This window comes from Mercenaria mercenaria, chromosome 5 (genome assembly GCF_021730395.1).
Source record: "Mercenaria mercenaria strain notata chromosome 5, MADL_Memer_1, whole genome shotgun sequence".
Classification (NCBI taxonomy): domain Eukaryota; kingdom Metazoa; phylum Mollusca; class Bivalvia; order Venerida; family Veneridae; genus Mercenaria; species Mercenaria mercenaria.
Genome location: NC_069365.1, coordinates 92,982,406 through 92,995,916, shown reverse-complemented (window position 1 = coordinate 92,995,916; position 13,511 = coordinate 92,982,406). Strand labels below are relative to the sequence as shown.

Here is a 13,511-nt window from a genome sequence, read left to right as displayed (position 1 = left end):
TTGTTCAAATCTTGACCCCCAGGATCAAATTGACCCAGGCCCAAAGGTTACTTTATTGTACGTAGGGAAATTTTCACATATTTGCTAAAAATAAACCAGAAGGCCTAGGTCTTAGATATTTGACATGTAACATTGCCTAGTAGACTTCTACAACCTTTGTTCAAATCATGAACCCCGGGGTCAAAATTGGCCCCACCCCAGGGGTCACTTGATTTTACATAGGAAAATCTTCAAAAAATAACTAAAAATAAATCAGAAGGGATAGAGCAAAGATATTTGACATGTAGCATTGCCTAGTGGACCTCTACATAATTTGTTTAAATCATGACCCCCGGGGCTAAATTTACCCCGCTCCAGGGGTCACTTGATTTTACAAAGGAAAATCTTCAAAAATTTTCTAAAAACAACCAGAAGGCCTAGAGCTTAGATATTTGACTTGTAGCATTGCCTAGTAGACCTCTTCAAAATTTGTTCAAATCATGACCCCCCAGGGTCAAATTTACCCTGCTCCATATGGTTAATTTATAATGATTGTACATAGATAAGAAAAATCTTCAAAATTTTGTAAAAATAAAGCAGAAGGTCTAGAGCTTAGATATTTGACATGTAACATTGCCTAGTGGACCTCTACAAAATTTGTTAAAATCTTGACCCCCAGGGTCAAACTGACCCAGGCCCAGGGGTTACTTGATTGTACATAGGGAAATCTTCATAAATTTGCTGAAAATAAACCAGAAGGCCTATAGTTCTTAGATTTTTGATATGTAACATTGCCTAGTAGACTTCTACAAACTTTGTTTCAAATCATGACCCCCGGGGTAAAACTGGCCCCGCCCCAGGGGTATCTTGATTGTACATCGGAAAATCTTCCAAAAAAATTCTAAAAATCATCAGTTTGACATTTAAAACATATAGCTCATATTACTCAGGTGAGCGATCCAGGGTCATCACCCTCTTGTTACATACCTGTACCTGATAAGGATTTTTTGTGGACTTTGAATATTTTTTTTTTGTGGACTTAGCTTTTTTTTTTGAAGTTTTCTTTTTCTTGTTCCACTCCTTTGGGCTACAACAGTCAAGTTCTTTAAATTTTGGGGTATTTCTATATCTTCATGTTAATATAAGTGTCACTGATTGTACCTTTAAATTATAGTAATAAAGCAAGTGAAGGGTATAAAATTTAATTTTTAGTGGAGATATTGGTACGGTGGCTCCTTTTTGAACCAAGGTGGTATGAGTGGCACCAGTGGTACCCGATACAGTCATGCAGCTGCTGCAGGAACAACCTATGTAAAGAACAACCGGAGACCTCTTGAGTACAGAATCCTGAAATACATGAAAGGATCAAATATCACATACTTTGAGGTTGATCACAGGTTAGTATGAACTTCATTTTGTTTCGGGTTGGACTTTAAAAAAGTTATCATCACATGCCTTTATATTAAATGGATCGTTATTTCAATATTTACTCATTAAATATTATAAGAGTGATCTGTGAAACTGAACTGTAAGCTTTTAGGTATGTATACAGGCTGGTATGAGGTCATTATGATGATCCTTAAAAGGAAATAAATATACAAGGGATCTTGCATGAGATGTTGGACCCAGCGGTCTTTCAGAACTTTTTCACCTTAACTGACAAGTTGACATGCACTCCATGTCTATCACACTTGAGAGAGGATATTAGATGGATGGATATGATAAGTCATTATAATTTCACTCTTCTGTTTTAGATATTTGCACATGGACAATAAAGGCATTAAATCACCAGTGGCTACCATGGTAATGGAGAATGGTACAACATTCTATGAATTAGATGAACTTCAAGTTGATGGGTACACCAGGGTTCTATTTTATCACCCTTATGATTCTAAAGTAAAAGTCATTGTACACAGATTTATTGGAGATCGAACAGGACAAGTTCATATCAGATCAAATCAAAACATGTCTGTAGAATATGTGGAATCAGTATCAAATGTCACTGAAGCTCCTGTAAGTTACATTATCGACTATGAAGGAGAAGTTATCTTTCCAACAGAGGTACACATGCAAGGTATAAACACTACTTTAGATGGTCTGATTACAGGTGTACACCATCTGTATATTGAAGATGGATGTACCCTGAGTGTATCTAGTACTGCCCAGACTGCACAGCTTCAAGAGGAAAACTATATTGATGTTTCTGCTGAAGGTAACTTTGAATTGCCAACAATAAATGTTAGAATGGATGGAATATTAGAATTCAGAAAAATAACAAATGACTTCACAATAGGTGCTGCTTTCCTGGAACTTAAATATGGTGGATTAATATTGATGAACCATGGTTATATTCAAGCCGGAGATTTAGATATGGAGTCAAACAGTAAGTTCAGCCTCGAGGGTCGCGGCTACAAGGCTCAGATTGGACCGGGCACTGGGACTGGCAACATGGGAGCAAGTTATGGTGGTGTAGGAGGTGGTGCAGATGACTCTAAGGCTTATGGTTCTGTGTTTGATCCTTTCCATCTTGGAAGTGGTGGTGCTGGAGCCACTGGCGGAGCCGGTGGTGGCTTTGTGAACTTCACCATTGGAAAATCTATTCACATTGATGGAATTGTTGATGCATATGGAAAAGATGCCACAGGCAATGGAGGTGGAGGTAGTGGTGGAACTATATTCATAAAGGCTTACAACATGTCTGGTTATGGAACTCTAGATGTTTCCGGGGGCGACGGCAGTGGAACTGGTTATGGTGGAAGTGGAGGACGATTGGCTGCTCATATAGAAAATTTCAACCTTTATGCTGGTAAATATTTGTCACATGGAGGAAGAAGTGGCAACAACAATGCCCAGAATGCTGGAGGGCCAGGCACTATATACAAATTTGAATCCAACAGGGGTCCACAATACAGAGAACTCAAATACAACCCAAGACTAAACAGAACCATGATAGAACCTGAACATAGAAAACTTACAGTTGAAAACTTTAACCTGAGAACAACTAATCCAGCAGTTATAATGGAGTCAGATAGTTTCTACTATGAGTTTGAAGAGGTTCAAGTTGAAGGATACAGTTACGTTCATTTTTACCATCCCCGTACAGTACATGTTGTACAGGTCATCATTCATGAATTGACTGGTAACAAACAGGGTATGGTGAGAGTGCAAAATAATCAACAAGTAAAGATTCACTTTGTAGAATCCACACACACCTACCTAGATGCTCCTTGTGGTTTCCATGTTGACCCCAATGGTGAAATTATCCTACCTTCTACAGTTGTCATGCTAACAGAGAAGACCATTCTTGAAGGTTTAATGATTGGTGTGGAAGAACTGATTATTGAAAGGAATGCTGAATTTCTTATAGACAATGATGCTGGTACTTTGGCTGTAACAGATATTACAATGGGAACAATGCAGACTCCAAATCCAGGTGTCTTTGACATATCTACAATATCCATAAACTATAAAGGTATATTCACTACAGATATGAACCCACGTCATTTAAAGATCTACTCAGGATTGCTTACTGTACGCAATGGTGGTAAATTAGCTGCCAAGACTCACCAGGTTACCATGGAAACAGCAGATCTAGATGTGGAATATGGTGGTCTGATTGATGGCTCAGGTCAAGGTTATGGAAAAGGTGCAGGCCCTGGAAAAGGAATTGCAAGTTCCCATGATGCTAGTGGAGGTGGTCTTGCAAGCAAAGGTAATGTTTCCTATTTATTAGCATTTTGCTACTTCTTTATAGGATCAAAATTGATGTTCCATTAAGTTTTAACATAAAAGCTTGTAGCTTTAAGTGTCCCTTGAAGATACATCATGATTAAATTAACAATGTAAACCTAAGCAACAACAAATTTGGAAGTAATACACTGGTATTATAAAAACTAAAATCCCTCTTACGGATAGATGTAGAATAAGTAGTTTGTGAATAACAGCTAAATGTTCTACAAAGTTTGATAAATATGTAACAATAAAACTTTAACCTGCCAGCTTAGCTCAGTTGGAAGAGCGTAAATCTATGGATTGCAGGGTCATGAGTTCGATCCCAGAACAATGCGTATGTTCTCCATGACAAATTGATGATAGACATTTTATCTGTTATCATTCATCCTCCACCTATGATTTATGTGCGGAAGTTGACAGTTGTTTGTGGAGAACAGGTTTGTACTGGAACAGAATCCAGGAACACTAGTTAGGATAAGTGCCTGCTGTTACAAAACTCAACCACTATTGAAAAACTGCACTTAACCAGAAACAAACATAAATATTGATATTTCAGGTGGCAGCAGTAAACATGGAGCTGCAGGCGGCTCATACCATGGAACAACAAACTGTGAAGGATTTCTCTATGGAAGTGGTGGTGGTGGGGAACATGGTGGAGCTGGAGGAAACTACATAGAGATAGCTGCTGGAACTGTAAGTATTTGAACTTCTGTATTATGGTGAGTTAAGTGCTGGACCTGTAGTGCATTACAATTTGTTTTTATCTTTTTCCATTGATTAGTATAATTAGGTGTTTCACAATTTCATTGAGATTGAAATTCAGGTAAATTAAATCTTTGGAAACATAGAATGAAATAAAGCAAAATAATAGCAGACTCAATTTGATTCAGTCTGTTTGTTTAAGGTAAATAAAAGTAAAAAAAAACAATAATAGGATCCCAAAGGACCAGAAATAATAACAAAACTGAGTCCAAGTATATTGGGACCTTTTAACAGCTGCCTTACAACCATTTAAAAACACTTGGAACTTTTTACATCTGCCACACAGCACTTCATGACTTGTTGTGAAGGTAACCAATCACCAAACCTTTGGAAGCAGTCTGAGCATAGAATGCGACAAAAATAGAAGACTAGGTTCATTTGAAACAATGAATAATTTCTTGATTAAAATGATGTTGTTCATTTGTTTTAGAGACTGACTGTGTATGGTAGCATATCTGTAAATGGAGACCCAGGCAGGAGTGGTAACTATAGAGCTGGAGGTGGTAGTGGTGGTACCATCAAGATAACGGCAAGTTCGCTTGTAGGACGTGGTAGCTTCACTAGTATTGGTGGCTCGGCATCAACAGGAACATACAATAATATAGTTGTTGGTGGGTTATTTTTCATGTTTTTTCGTTTTTTCAAAATTGCATACCTGTTTTTGTAGACACAGTTAATACATACAAAGTCTTTGCTCAGTTGTGATTTAATACAAATATTTCAACAAATCAACATGGTGTTTGCCCAAATCAGACAATTTTTAGAAATGATACAAATATTTCACACCAACTATGGTATGGTCTGTACTCAAAGCAGATAGTCTTTCAAAGAAGTACAAAATGTATTGTAAAATCCTCCCATAGTTGATGTGATAAACTCAACACTTAACTGTGTTTTTATATATATGCTGACATTATCTCAACAAAACATATTTCATTTTTTACAGGATTGTTGCTAAACATTATTAGTTAAATATATATTCCAAGAATTCTTTAGTTGCAGGTAATGATGATGGCCAAGGCTATGTTTGCAAGTTTGAGATATTATGTGGAACATTCACTGCACTTTATAACATTAACTATGAATATCATAGTTTTTCAGGACATTTAGTCAGATATTTCCTTTCATTTTTTACAGGCAATGGTGGTGGTTCAGGAGGAAGAATCTGTGCTTATCTCTTGGAGTCTCTGAGATTCCGCGGAACATTTACTGCACTTGGTGGTAGTAGTTCAACCCATCATGGCTCACCAGGAACGGTATGGGTGAAATCCACTGCAGGTTCAGACATAACAACACATCTGTGGGTAGATCATGCTAGCAGATCTTTGAATTGTGGCAGTTATCCTGTTTACATTGATGAAACAGATGTTAATAACTTCCACCCAATGAGACGTGCTTGTGTGTACCCTACAAAGGTATTTATTTAAGAAATTGAATCCTTCTCTTGCACACTATGAGGAAACTTGATTGTTTTCAGGATGGATCATTTATACCAAAGACAAGTCATATTGTAAAAGCTTTTATCCATATACTTACTTTGAAATACTGCCAATTTCAGAAAAGCTCGCCGAATGGGCGTTTACATCAAACGCTGGTAGTAAATGACGTAGGTGTCACTCTAGTTATCGGTGAGAGGTTAATTTGATCACGCTTGTAGTTAACTCCGCCCAAAATTATTTTTCAATTGATCGTTACGGGTTAGTTTCAAAAGCAAAATATCACAGGTATTTATTTCAAGATAGCTCTGACTCAGCATAATAAATGCATTCATGTGCATATACACTTAAATCTATGTAGATTACAGATTTGAACATTGATGTGTATACATGTTTTATATAGCAACTCTCAACGAAATAAAATTAAACTGCTACCGCAGGTTTTGTCTCGAAGGTTTCATGTATTTAATTTAAATCCATTCTTCGTAAAATGTCCACGGATGTCGGTCATGGAAAATATCGCATACTCGATGTTGTCTTTACACATTGAACTGTAAGTTTGCTCTGTTATAGATTATATTCATCCATATATTTATTCAAAACTACATGCAGTATCTTGTCGAAATATAACTGGAAGTTGTCCCTAGACTCGTGAACGTCTGGTAATACCTAGTATTAGTAAAAATAGTTCGACGTTCAGATTGTGACAGGAATCTATGCGTCAAACTTTGAAGACCAAAATAATTGATGATAAATCACAGTACATAGTCATGTAAAGTTATTGGTTTTATCGTTTGTGCATATTAGCTGTCAACATACAATGATACATAGGTTTAAATCACTAGAAAATTCGTAATGTTGGTTATTCTTTAATATTTTTACATAAATCAGTCAGAAATTGAATCACCTTTCTATGCATGTAAGTTTTATTTAAATTTATGGCCAGTTCGTGAAATAATCGGCATTTAAATTTATAGCATGTAAAGCGTCGGCAGCGATGAAAATTTCATCGGAAATTGTTCAATTATTTTGGTCTTTCGAGTGTTTGACGCGAGTGGGGATATTGCCCATATGAAAAAAGTTTCTCAGTATTTCCTAGGATCGCTTCAAATCAGGTGGACTTTAAAAGGCACATAGTTCTGTCGCAGCTTGTTGCAAATAATAGAACATTTGGCTCTTGTTACACAGAGAATGGAAATCTATGACCATGCACGCGATTTTGTAATAAAAAGTTTATTGCACAGGCACCACTCGATGCATTGCTATTTTTACTGAATATGCTTTCAGGTTACTACAATACAATAGCACTAAGTCTTGTTCAGTAAGTCATTTCTTCTACACATGTGTATCGGACCACAACGCACGCTGAGTGCGGCCGGGTAAATCGCGTGCAGTCTAAGCACTTTTATTTTAGACTGCTTCAAAAGTTGCTAAATGGTGCAGATAAACACGCAGCCAATTTTCATTAAACATATACGCATAAGCCATTTTTTTTCCTACACGGTATGAATTTATGTAACAATTGTCGGTAAAAACACAAAGTGATGCGATCGTTATAACTATATGTCCATCTGAGTCTGATTACTACTTCCAGTCTTCCATTTCTACCGATATTTTCTCTCAAACTGTAGAATTCCAAACCAAAGAATTAACATCGACAAGAAAAGATTCCATATGAAAAGATATACATTATTTCATAGAAATCCGTCAAATAATTACTGCATACTGAATACATCTGGTATGAGATGTCATGAAAACTTTAGTCAAACGAAAAAAAGTAGATAAAAATAAGCTGTTAGTCGAACCCGTCGACAAAAATCAATTTGGGAGTTCTATGTCGACTTTAGTCTGGCATTACTGCAACAACGCACCCATGTGGTTTCTAGATTCCGAATTGTAGTAACCATCCATCGTGTGATCGCCCTTGTAGTCGAGTGGTAAGTCGCTGACTTGAAATCACTGTAACCTGTGCGGGATGGGTTCGAGCCTTGCTACCGGCCATATCTCTATGTAAGAACGCTTGGCAGATTCATACGGAGGACGGGGGTTGTACTGGTTCTTCCCAGGAGCGATGGTTAGGTAAACTGCCCACCCGACAGACAGGAAGAACTGTTGAAAATGGACGTTAAACCCAACAAAAAAATCCGTCGTGAGCAAGTTTCTTGGTTAGGAAACTTACTTAGTCATGAATCTCGAATCAAGTTTTAATTCTCTGTTATATAAAGTTAAATGAAGGAGTTCAGCACTTATTTTTATTTGGGTTTAACGTTGCATCGACACATTTATAGGTCACAATTATGGCGACTTTCGAGCTTTGATAGTGGAGGAAGACCCAAGGTGCCCCACCATGCATTATTTCGTCACGAGCGGACACACGGGTAGAACCACCGACTTTCCGTACGTAAGCCAGCTGGATGGCTTTCTCACATGAAGAATTCAACGCCACGAGTGAGACTCAAGCCCATTTCAATAAAGGGGAGTGTGATTTGAAGCTGGCGACCTTAACCACTCGACGAGTCTAGCACTCAAGGCGTTTGATTTCATGTACAACGGCTACAGGACCGAAATTCGAATCGATGATTAGGTGTAAATACATGTTCAATGTACGAAAAGAAATGACTCCAGCTGATTTAATCGCATGTTTACTAGATTCTCAAACACATACTTTATTACCTTTACAACTTGAATTACGTATATAAACCGTGTATTTATGTTTAAATCAAATATTGTATTTTCAACATGAAAATTCCCAGACCTAGCGACAAAAATTTCACATGTGATACATGTGATAGGACGTGTGTAATTTTACATGTATAAACACATCTTTTGATTTTAAACTTATATGCACCCGCTGACTAAATTTGTATTTTGTAGTGAGTGAGTGAGTGAGTTGGGTTTTACGGCGAATCGACACAAAATGGTCATATATCGCCGAGAAGAAGTCATATTGCAAACGCCAACTGTAAAGCCTAAACATTGTTGTAAAAATGTAAAGCATACCTAAAAACATCCATGCAAAAATGTAAAGAACACTATGAATAATGTAAAACATATCTAAAAGCATCCATGTAAAAATGTAAAGCATATCTAAAAACAGTAATGTAAAAATGTATGTATGTGTGTGTTAAAATATCAGCTGCAAACATAATAATATTGCAAGATGTAAATAAAAATAAGAAGTGTTAGATCTTTTGATATATTCCTATCTGCTTTAAAAACGATAAAATATTTCCGACTGAAACGTTGTCAAATAATTCTCTCAAAGATTGAACGTCATAATATGTACTGCGTTGTGTAGCAAAGTCCACACAGTCGATTAAATTGTGTTAAATAGTTAGCGGTGTTTGACATTGTACACATGCGGGTTGATCTTCTTTATTCAAAAGGTAAGAGTGAGTCAAACGGGTATGACCTATTCGACAGCGAGAAAGAACAACTTCCTCCTTGCGAACTTATCTGTTCCCTTGGTGCCATTCCCCTAGAGTAGGTTTGATATCATGAAGTTTATTGAATGAAGCACGGTTCTATGACGATTGCCATTTAGATAAAATGTATTTGTTTATATTGGGCCTAAAATCGGTATATGGTAATTTCAAATTAGATTGTGATAATAAAAGGGATTTCTTTGCTCACCAACATGACTAGGAATCCAACAAAATATGATAAACTTTTTTAAAGATAGTTCATGAAACCTGAGAAGAATATTTTGAATGAATGGATTTTCCATATTTCGGTTATGAATTGACAGTAAAACAGAAAACGAGTCGGAAAAGATAATAAATTTGTCTGCACTATTTCTTGATATAAAATTTAGGGCTAAATCAATAGCTTTGGCCTCGGCTGAAAGTATTGTTGCATTATTTGGCAAACGTAACTTTGATTGATGAAGGAGGCTGACAGCAGCACAGCCAACCTTTGATTCATCTTTTGAACCGTCTGTGTAAATTGCAAAATAGTCCTTGTAAGTTGATTTGATTTCATGATATTTGGACTTGAATATTACCGGGTTTGTTTCAGACTTTCTAAAGGCAGTTTTCAAATCGAAAAAAACTGTAGGGGTATGAAGGGTCCATGGTGGTGTATCTGGAATTGAATTTTCTTTAATACCATCGAATTCAAAGTCAGTTTCATTCATAGAAGATTTTATGCGAAATCCAAACGGTTTGATTTGTTTTGGTTTTTTCCTCATATGAATCGGAGTACTTTGGTTTAAAAATAATTTCATGAGCAGGATTGGATTTGTTAGCAGCCACTCTTAAAGCATAGTGCAGTGAAAGTTTTTCTCGGCGTGTGTAAAGAGATGGTTCGTTTGCTTCAGCATATAAACTTTCAACTGGCGATGTTCGGAATGCACCAAGAGCAATACGAAGACCTTGATTATATATGGTATCTAACATTTATAAATAAGATTTTCTTGCGAAACCATAAACAATACAACCGTAATCTAGCTTAGATCTAATTAAAGCCCTATAAAGTCTTAATAAAACCGTGCGATCGGCTCCCCAATCAGAATTTGAAATTACCTTTAAAAGATTTAATGACTTCAGACATTTGGCTTTCAAGTATTTTACATGCGGTACAAACGAAAGCTTTTTATCAAAGATAACACCAAGAAATTTTGCTTCATCAACAACGGGTATTTTTGATTTTATCAATTTGTCACACAAGGAATCAATTTCAGAAAAAAATATCATACGTGAAATAAAATGAGATTATGCGACGTTAATAAACAGCTATCAAATGGGACAGTTTTACGCACATAATGTAAACGGGGCGGGTGGTTGATGTCTATTCTGTAAAAAATGTTTGACTTGAAACTGATTCTGAGACACGGCTTAAAACTGCGACATCATCAGTTTTTAAAAACCGTAAACACATTGCATGACTGACTTCAGTTTATGTGTTGTTTAGACAATTAACGGAAAAACCCACATAATTTTAAATGTACATAACTTGTCTCGCGTCTTGGGCGGGGTTTATGTAAATGACTGTTACAAGATTAGCCACTCACGATAAGAAAATCGATATCAGTCAGTCACTCCATGTGTATGGTGCAAATACTGAATCAGCGCACTATTCTAAAGTTGGCAGTAAAAACAAAGTGTGTCTTTTTTATGCCCCTGCCATTAAAAATATTGCGGTTGGATGGGCATATGGTGTAACCTCTGTCTGTTTGTGTGCTGGTCTGTGACTAAGTTTGTGCACAAAAAATCACATCAAGCCAATAACTTTGTGATGTATGAAATACATTTGCATAAATAACCACCCATAATAAGACAATTTGTCACATGCAACATCCAGACACCTAGGTCAAAGGTCAAGATCACACTTATAGTTAATAGACTTAAGGTCAGTTTTCTTATCTGCTCTATAACTTTGTGCATGCATGGATATCCAAATAACTTTGGCACAATTTACATTTGCCATTATAACAAGATGACATGTCCTGTTTAAGACCAATGCCCCTACATTATAAGGTCAAGGTCACACTTAAAAATAATAAAAAAATGAGATCATTTTTCATGTCTTGAAGATTTTTTCACTTTCTAGCTGAAATAAATTTTAATCCGTAGGAAGCCTAGATAGTTCTAGTAACTTCTTATAAACTTTAATCACAAGATGCATCTTCAGTTGAGAACAGAGTTGATCTATGTGATAGAATTAATAAAACTAAAATCAGTTAAACTTATTGCATTTCTGGTCTCTGGTATTTTATGGTATATTTCTTAATGATGTGATCAATAAATTTCTAGGACGTAGTGGTGGAACATATTGGTGGAGATGGAACAGGAGAAATCCGGATCAATGCAGGTGTTACCATGGATGTTGCTCAAGATTACATGCGTACCCACTTGCAGTCCTCGCTGCATATATATGGCACAGTGAACTTTCCGACAACAACCTATGCTGAACACTATGTTACAAATGAAGGAAATATTGTTGGAGCTGGACATTGGTACTCCAGAGGTCATACAAAATTTCTTGCAAATGGACAGTCCAGTTGTTCTGCGGCAACCTCCCATACTGGAAACCATCACTTCCTAACATTTACAGCTCTGTATGGTGGTTATTTCAGTATTATTGATTCCAACAATAGATACAATGTAAATAAAAGTATTGCTGTCTTCACAGATGTGTTCCGTATGGAGGGTACTGCTTATGGATATATTGACAAATCTGCTAATGTGATGGGTCGCGTCTTTGAATTTGCAAAGCAGTCAAAAATAGATGGAAACACCAGAGGTTACACAGCAAAAACTGGTCCAGGTGCAGGATGCACTGATGGCTGTGGCTCAGGGGGAGGACATGGTGGAGGCGGTGGAAGTTGTTACAGTCAGTGCGGAGAAAAAAGTTGCGGTGGAGGAAGTGCATATGACAGCAGTGTTTTACCATCTCTGACTGGAAGTGGTGGAGGTTCTTGCACACATAGATCAGGAGGGGCTGGAGGTTCTGCTGTGAGACTGGTGCATACATTTAGTGTGATTGAAGGTACAATAACTGTGAATGGAGGGGACGGTTCAGGTGGTGCAGGCGGAGGTGCAGGGGGATCAGTTTGGCTTGATGGAGATGTTGTGGCTGGTTGGGGATCAGTGCATGCAGATGGTGGCAAAGGTGGAAGTGATGTTTGCAGCAGTGGGGGTGGTTGGACTCATAGAGGAGGTGGTGGAGGTGGGGGAAGAGTGAGAACATGGGGTTCTGAATACACCAGCAAAGTCCTTCTTCATCAAAGATCAGTGTCTGGTGGTTCTGGGGCTTCAGATAATGGTGCAAGTGGATCAACAAATCGTTACCATGGAAAAGCATGTAGTGGACATGGAACATGGACTGGAGTAGCCTGTAAATGTTACGATGGATATTCTGGCCATGACTGCCAGTTCACATGCCACAGTGCCACTACGTGCGGAGGTCACGGTGTCTGTAATGATCAGGGACAATGTAACTGTACCACTGGCTATGTGGGAACAAGGTGTGAGAGTCAATGTCACCGAGACACAGACTGTAATGGACATGGAGAATGTTCACCTTGCGGAACTTGTATATGTCACCCTTGTTTCTCAGGTCCAGACTGCTCTATTGAATGTAGCGGTTCCGGTTCCTGTGTTGCAGAACAGTGTGCTTGTGACGACTGCCATCTCGGAGTCCTCTGTGAATCAGAATGTAATAACCATGGAACATGTAACACTACCTTGAACAAATGTGAATGTGATGCCAACTGGGGAGGAAAGAAATGTACTATCAAGGGTTGTCCAGGGGAGGACCTAAACTGCAATGGACACGGTATTTGTAACTCAGGAACTGGTGAATGCTTCTGTGAAATCGGATGGAAAGGTGAGACGTTGGTTCAGTTAAAAACTGTTCATTCTGTAATACCATTACTTAAAAGAATTAAATGTGTTATCTTCATAATTCTTTCCCAGGTGTAAAAAATGTGAAAGCATTATGCAATTACATAGATTAAAGCTACAGCTATCTTGTTGCAACAATTTGAAAAACATCTGACGGGCATTAATTTTGTTTCTGCCTTATTTCAGTTGTAGCGATTTGATTACGAACTGAATACTGTAAAGGCAGAAATTTTGGCGAGGGTTTAATTTTCACAAT

The 13,511-nt window shown here is 37.5% G+C and overlaps 1 protein-coding gene across 1 annotated transcript in view; it reads left to right on the top strand.

Annotated features, from left to right (window-relative positions):
• Positions 1-13,511, top strand: part of LOC123558659 (uncharacterized) — a 119,339-nt gene that overhangs the window by 82,335 nt on the left and 23,493 nt on the right. The window contains exons 72-77 of the mRNA XM_053544773.1: positions 1,192-1,376; positions 1,734-3,691; positions 4,268-4,404; positions 4,904-5,084; positions 5,611-5,888; positions 11,663-13,238. Coding sequence (XP_053400748.1) covers positions 1,192-1,376; positions 1,734-3,691; positions 4,268-4,404; positions 4,904-5,084; positions 5,611-5,888; positions 11,663-13,238 — 4,315 coding nt within the window. The remainder of the gene's footprint in view (positions 1-1,191; positions 1,377-1,733; positions 3,692-4,267; positions 4,405-4,903; positions 5,085-5,610; positions 5,889-11,662; positions 13,239-13,511) is intronic.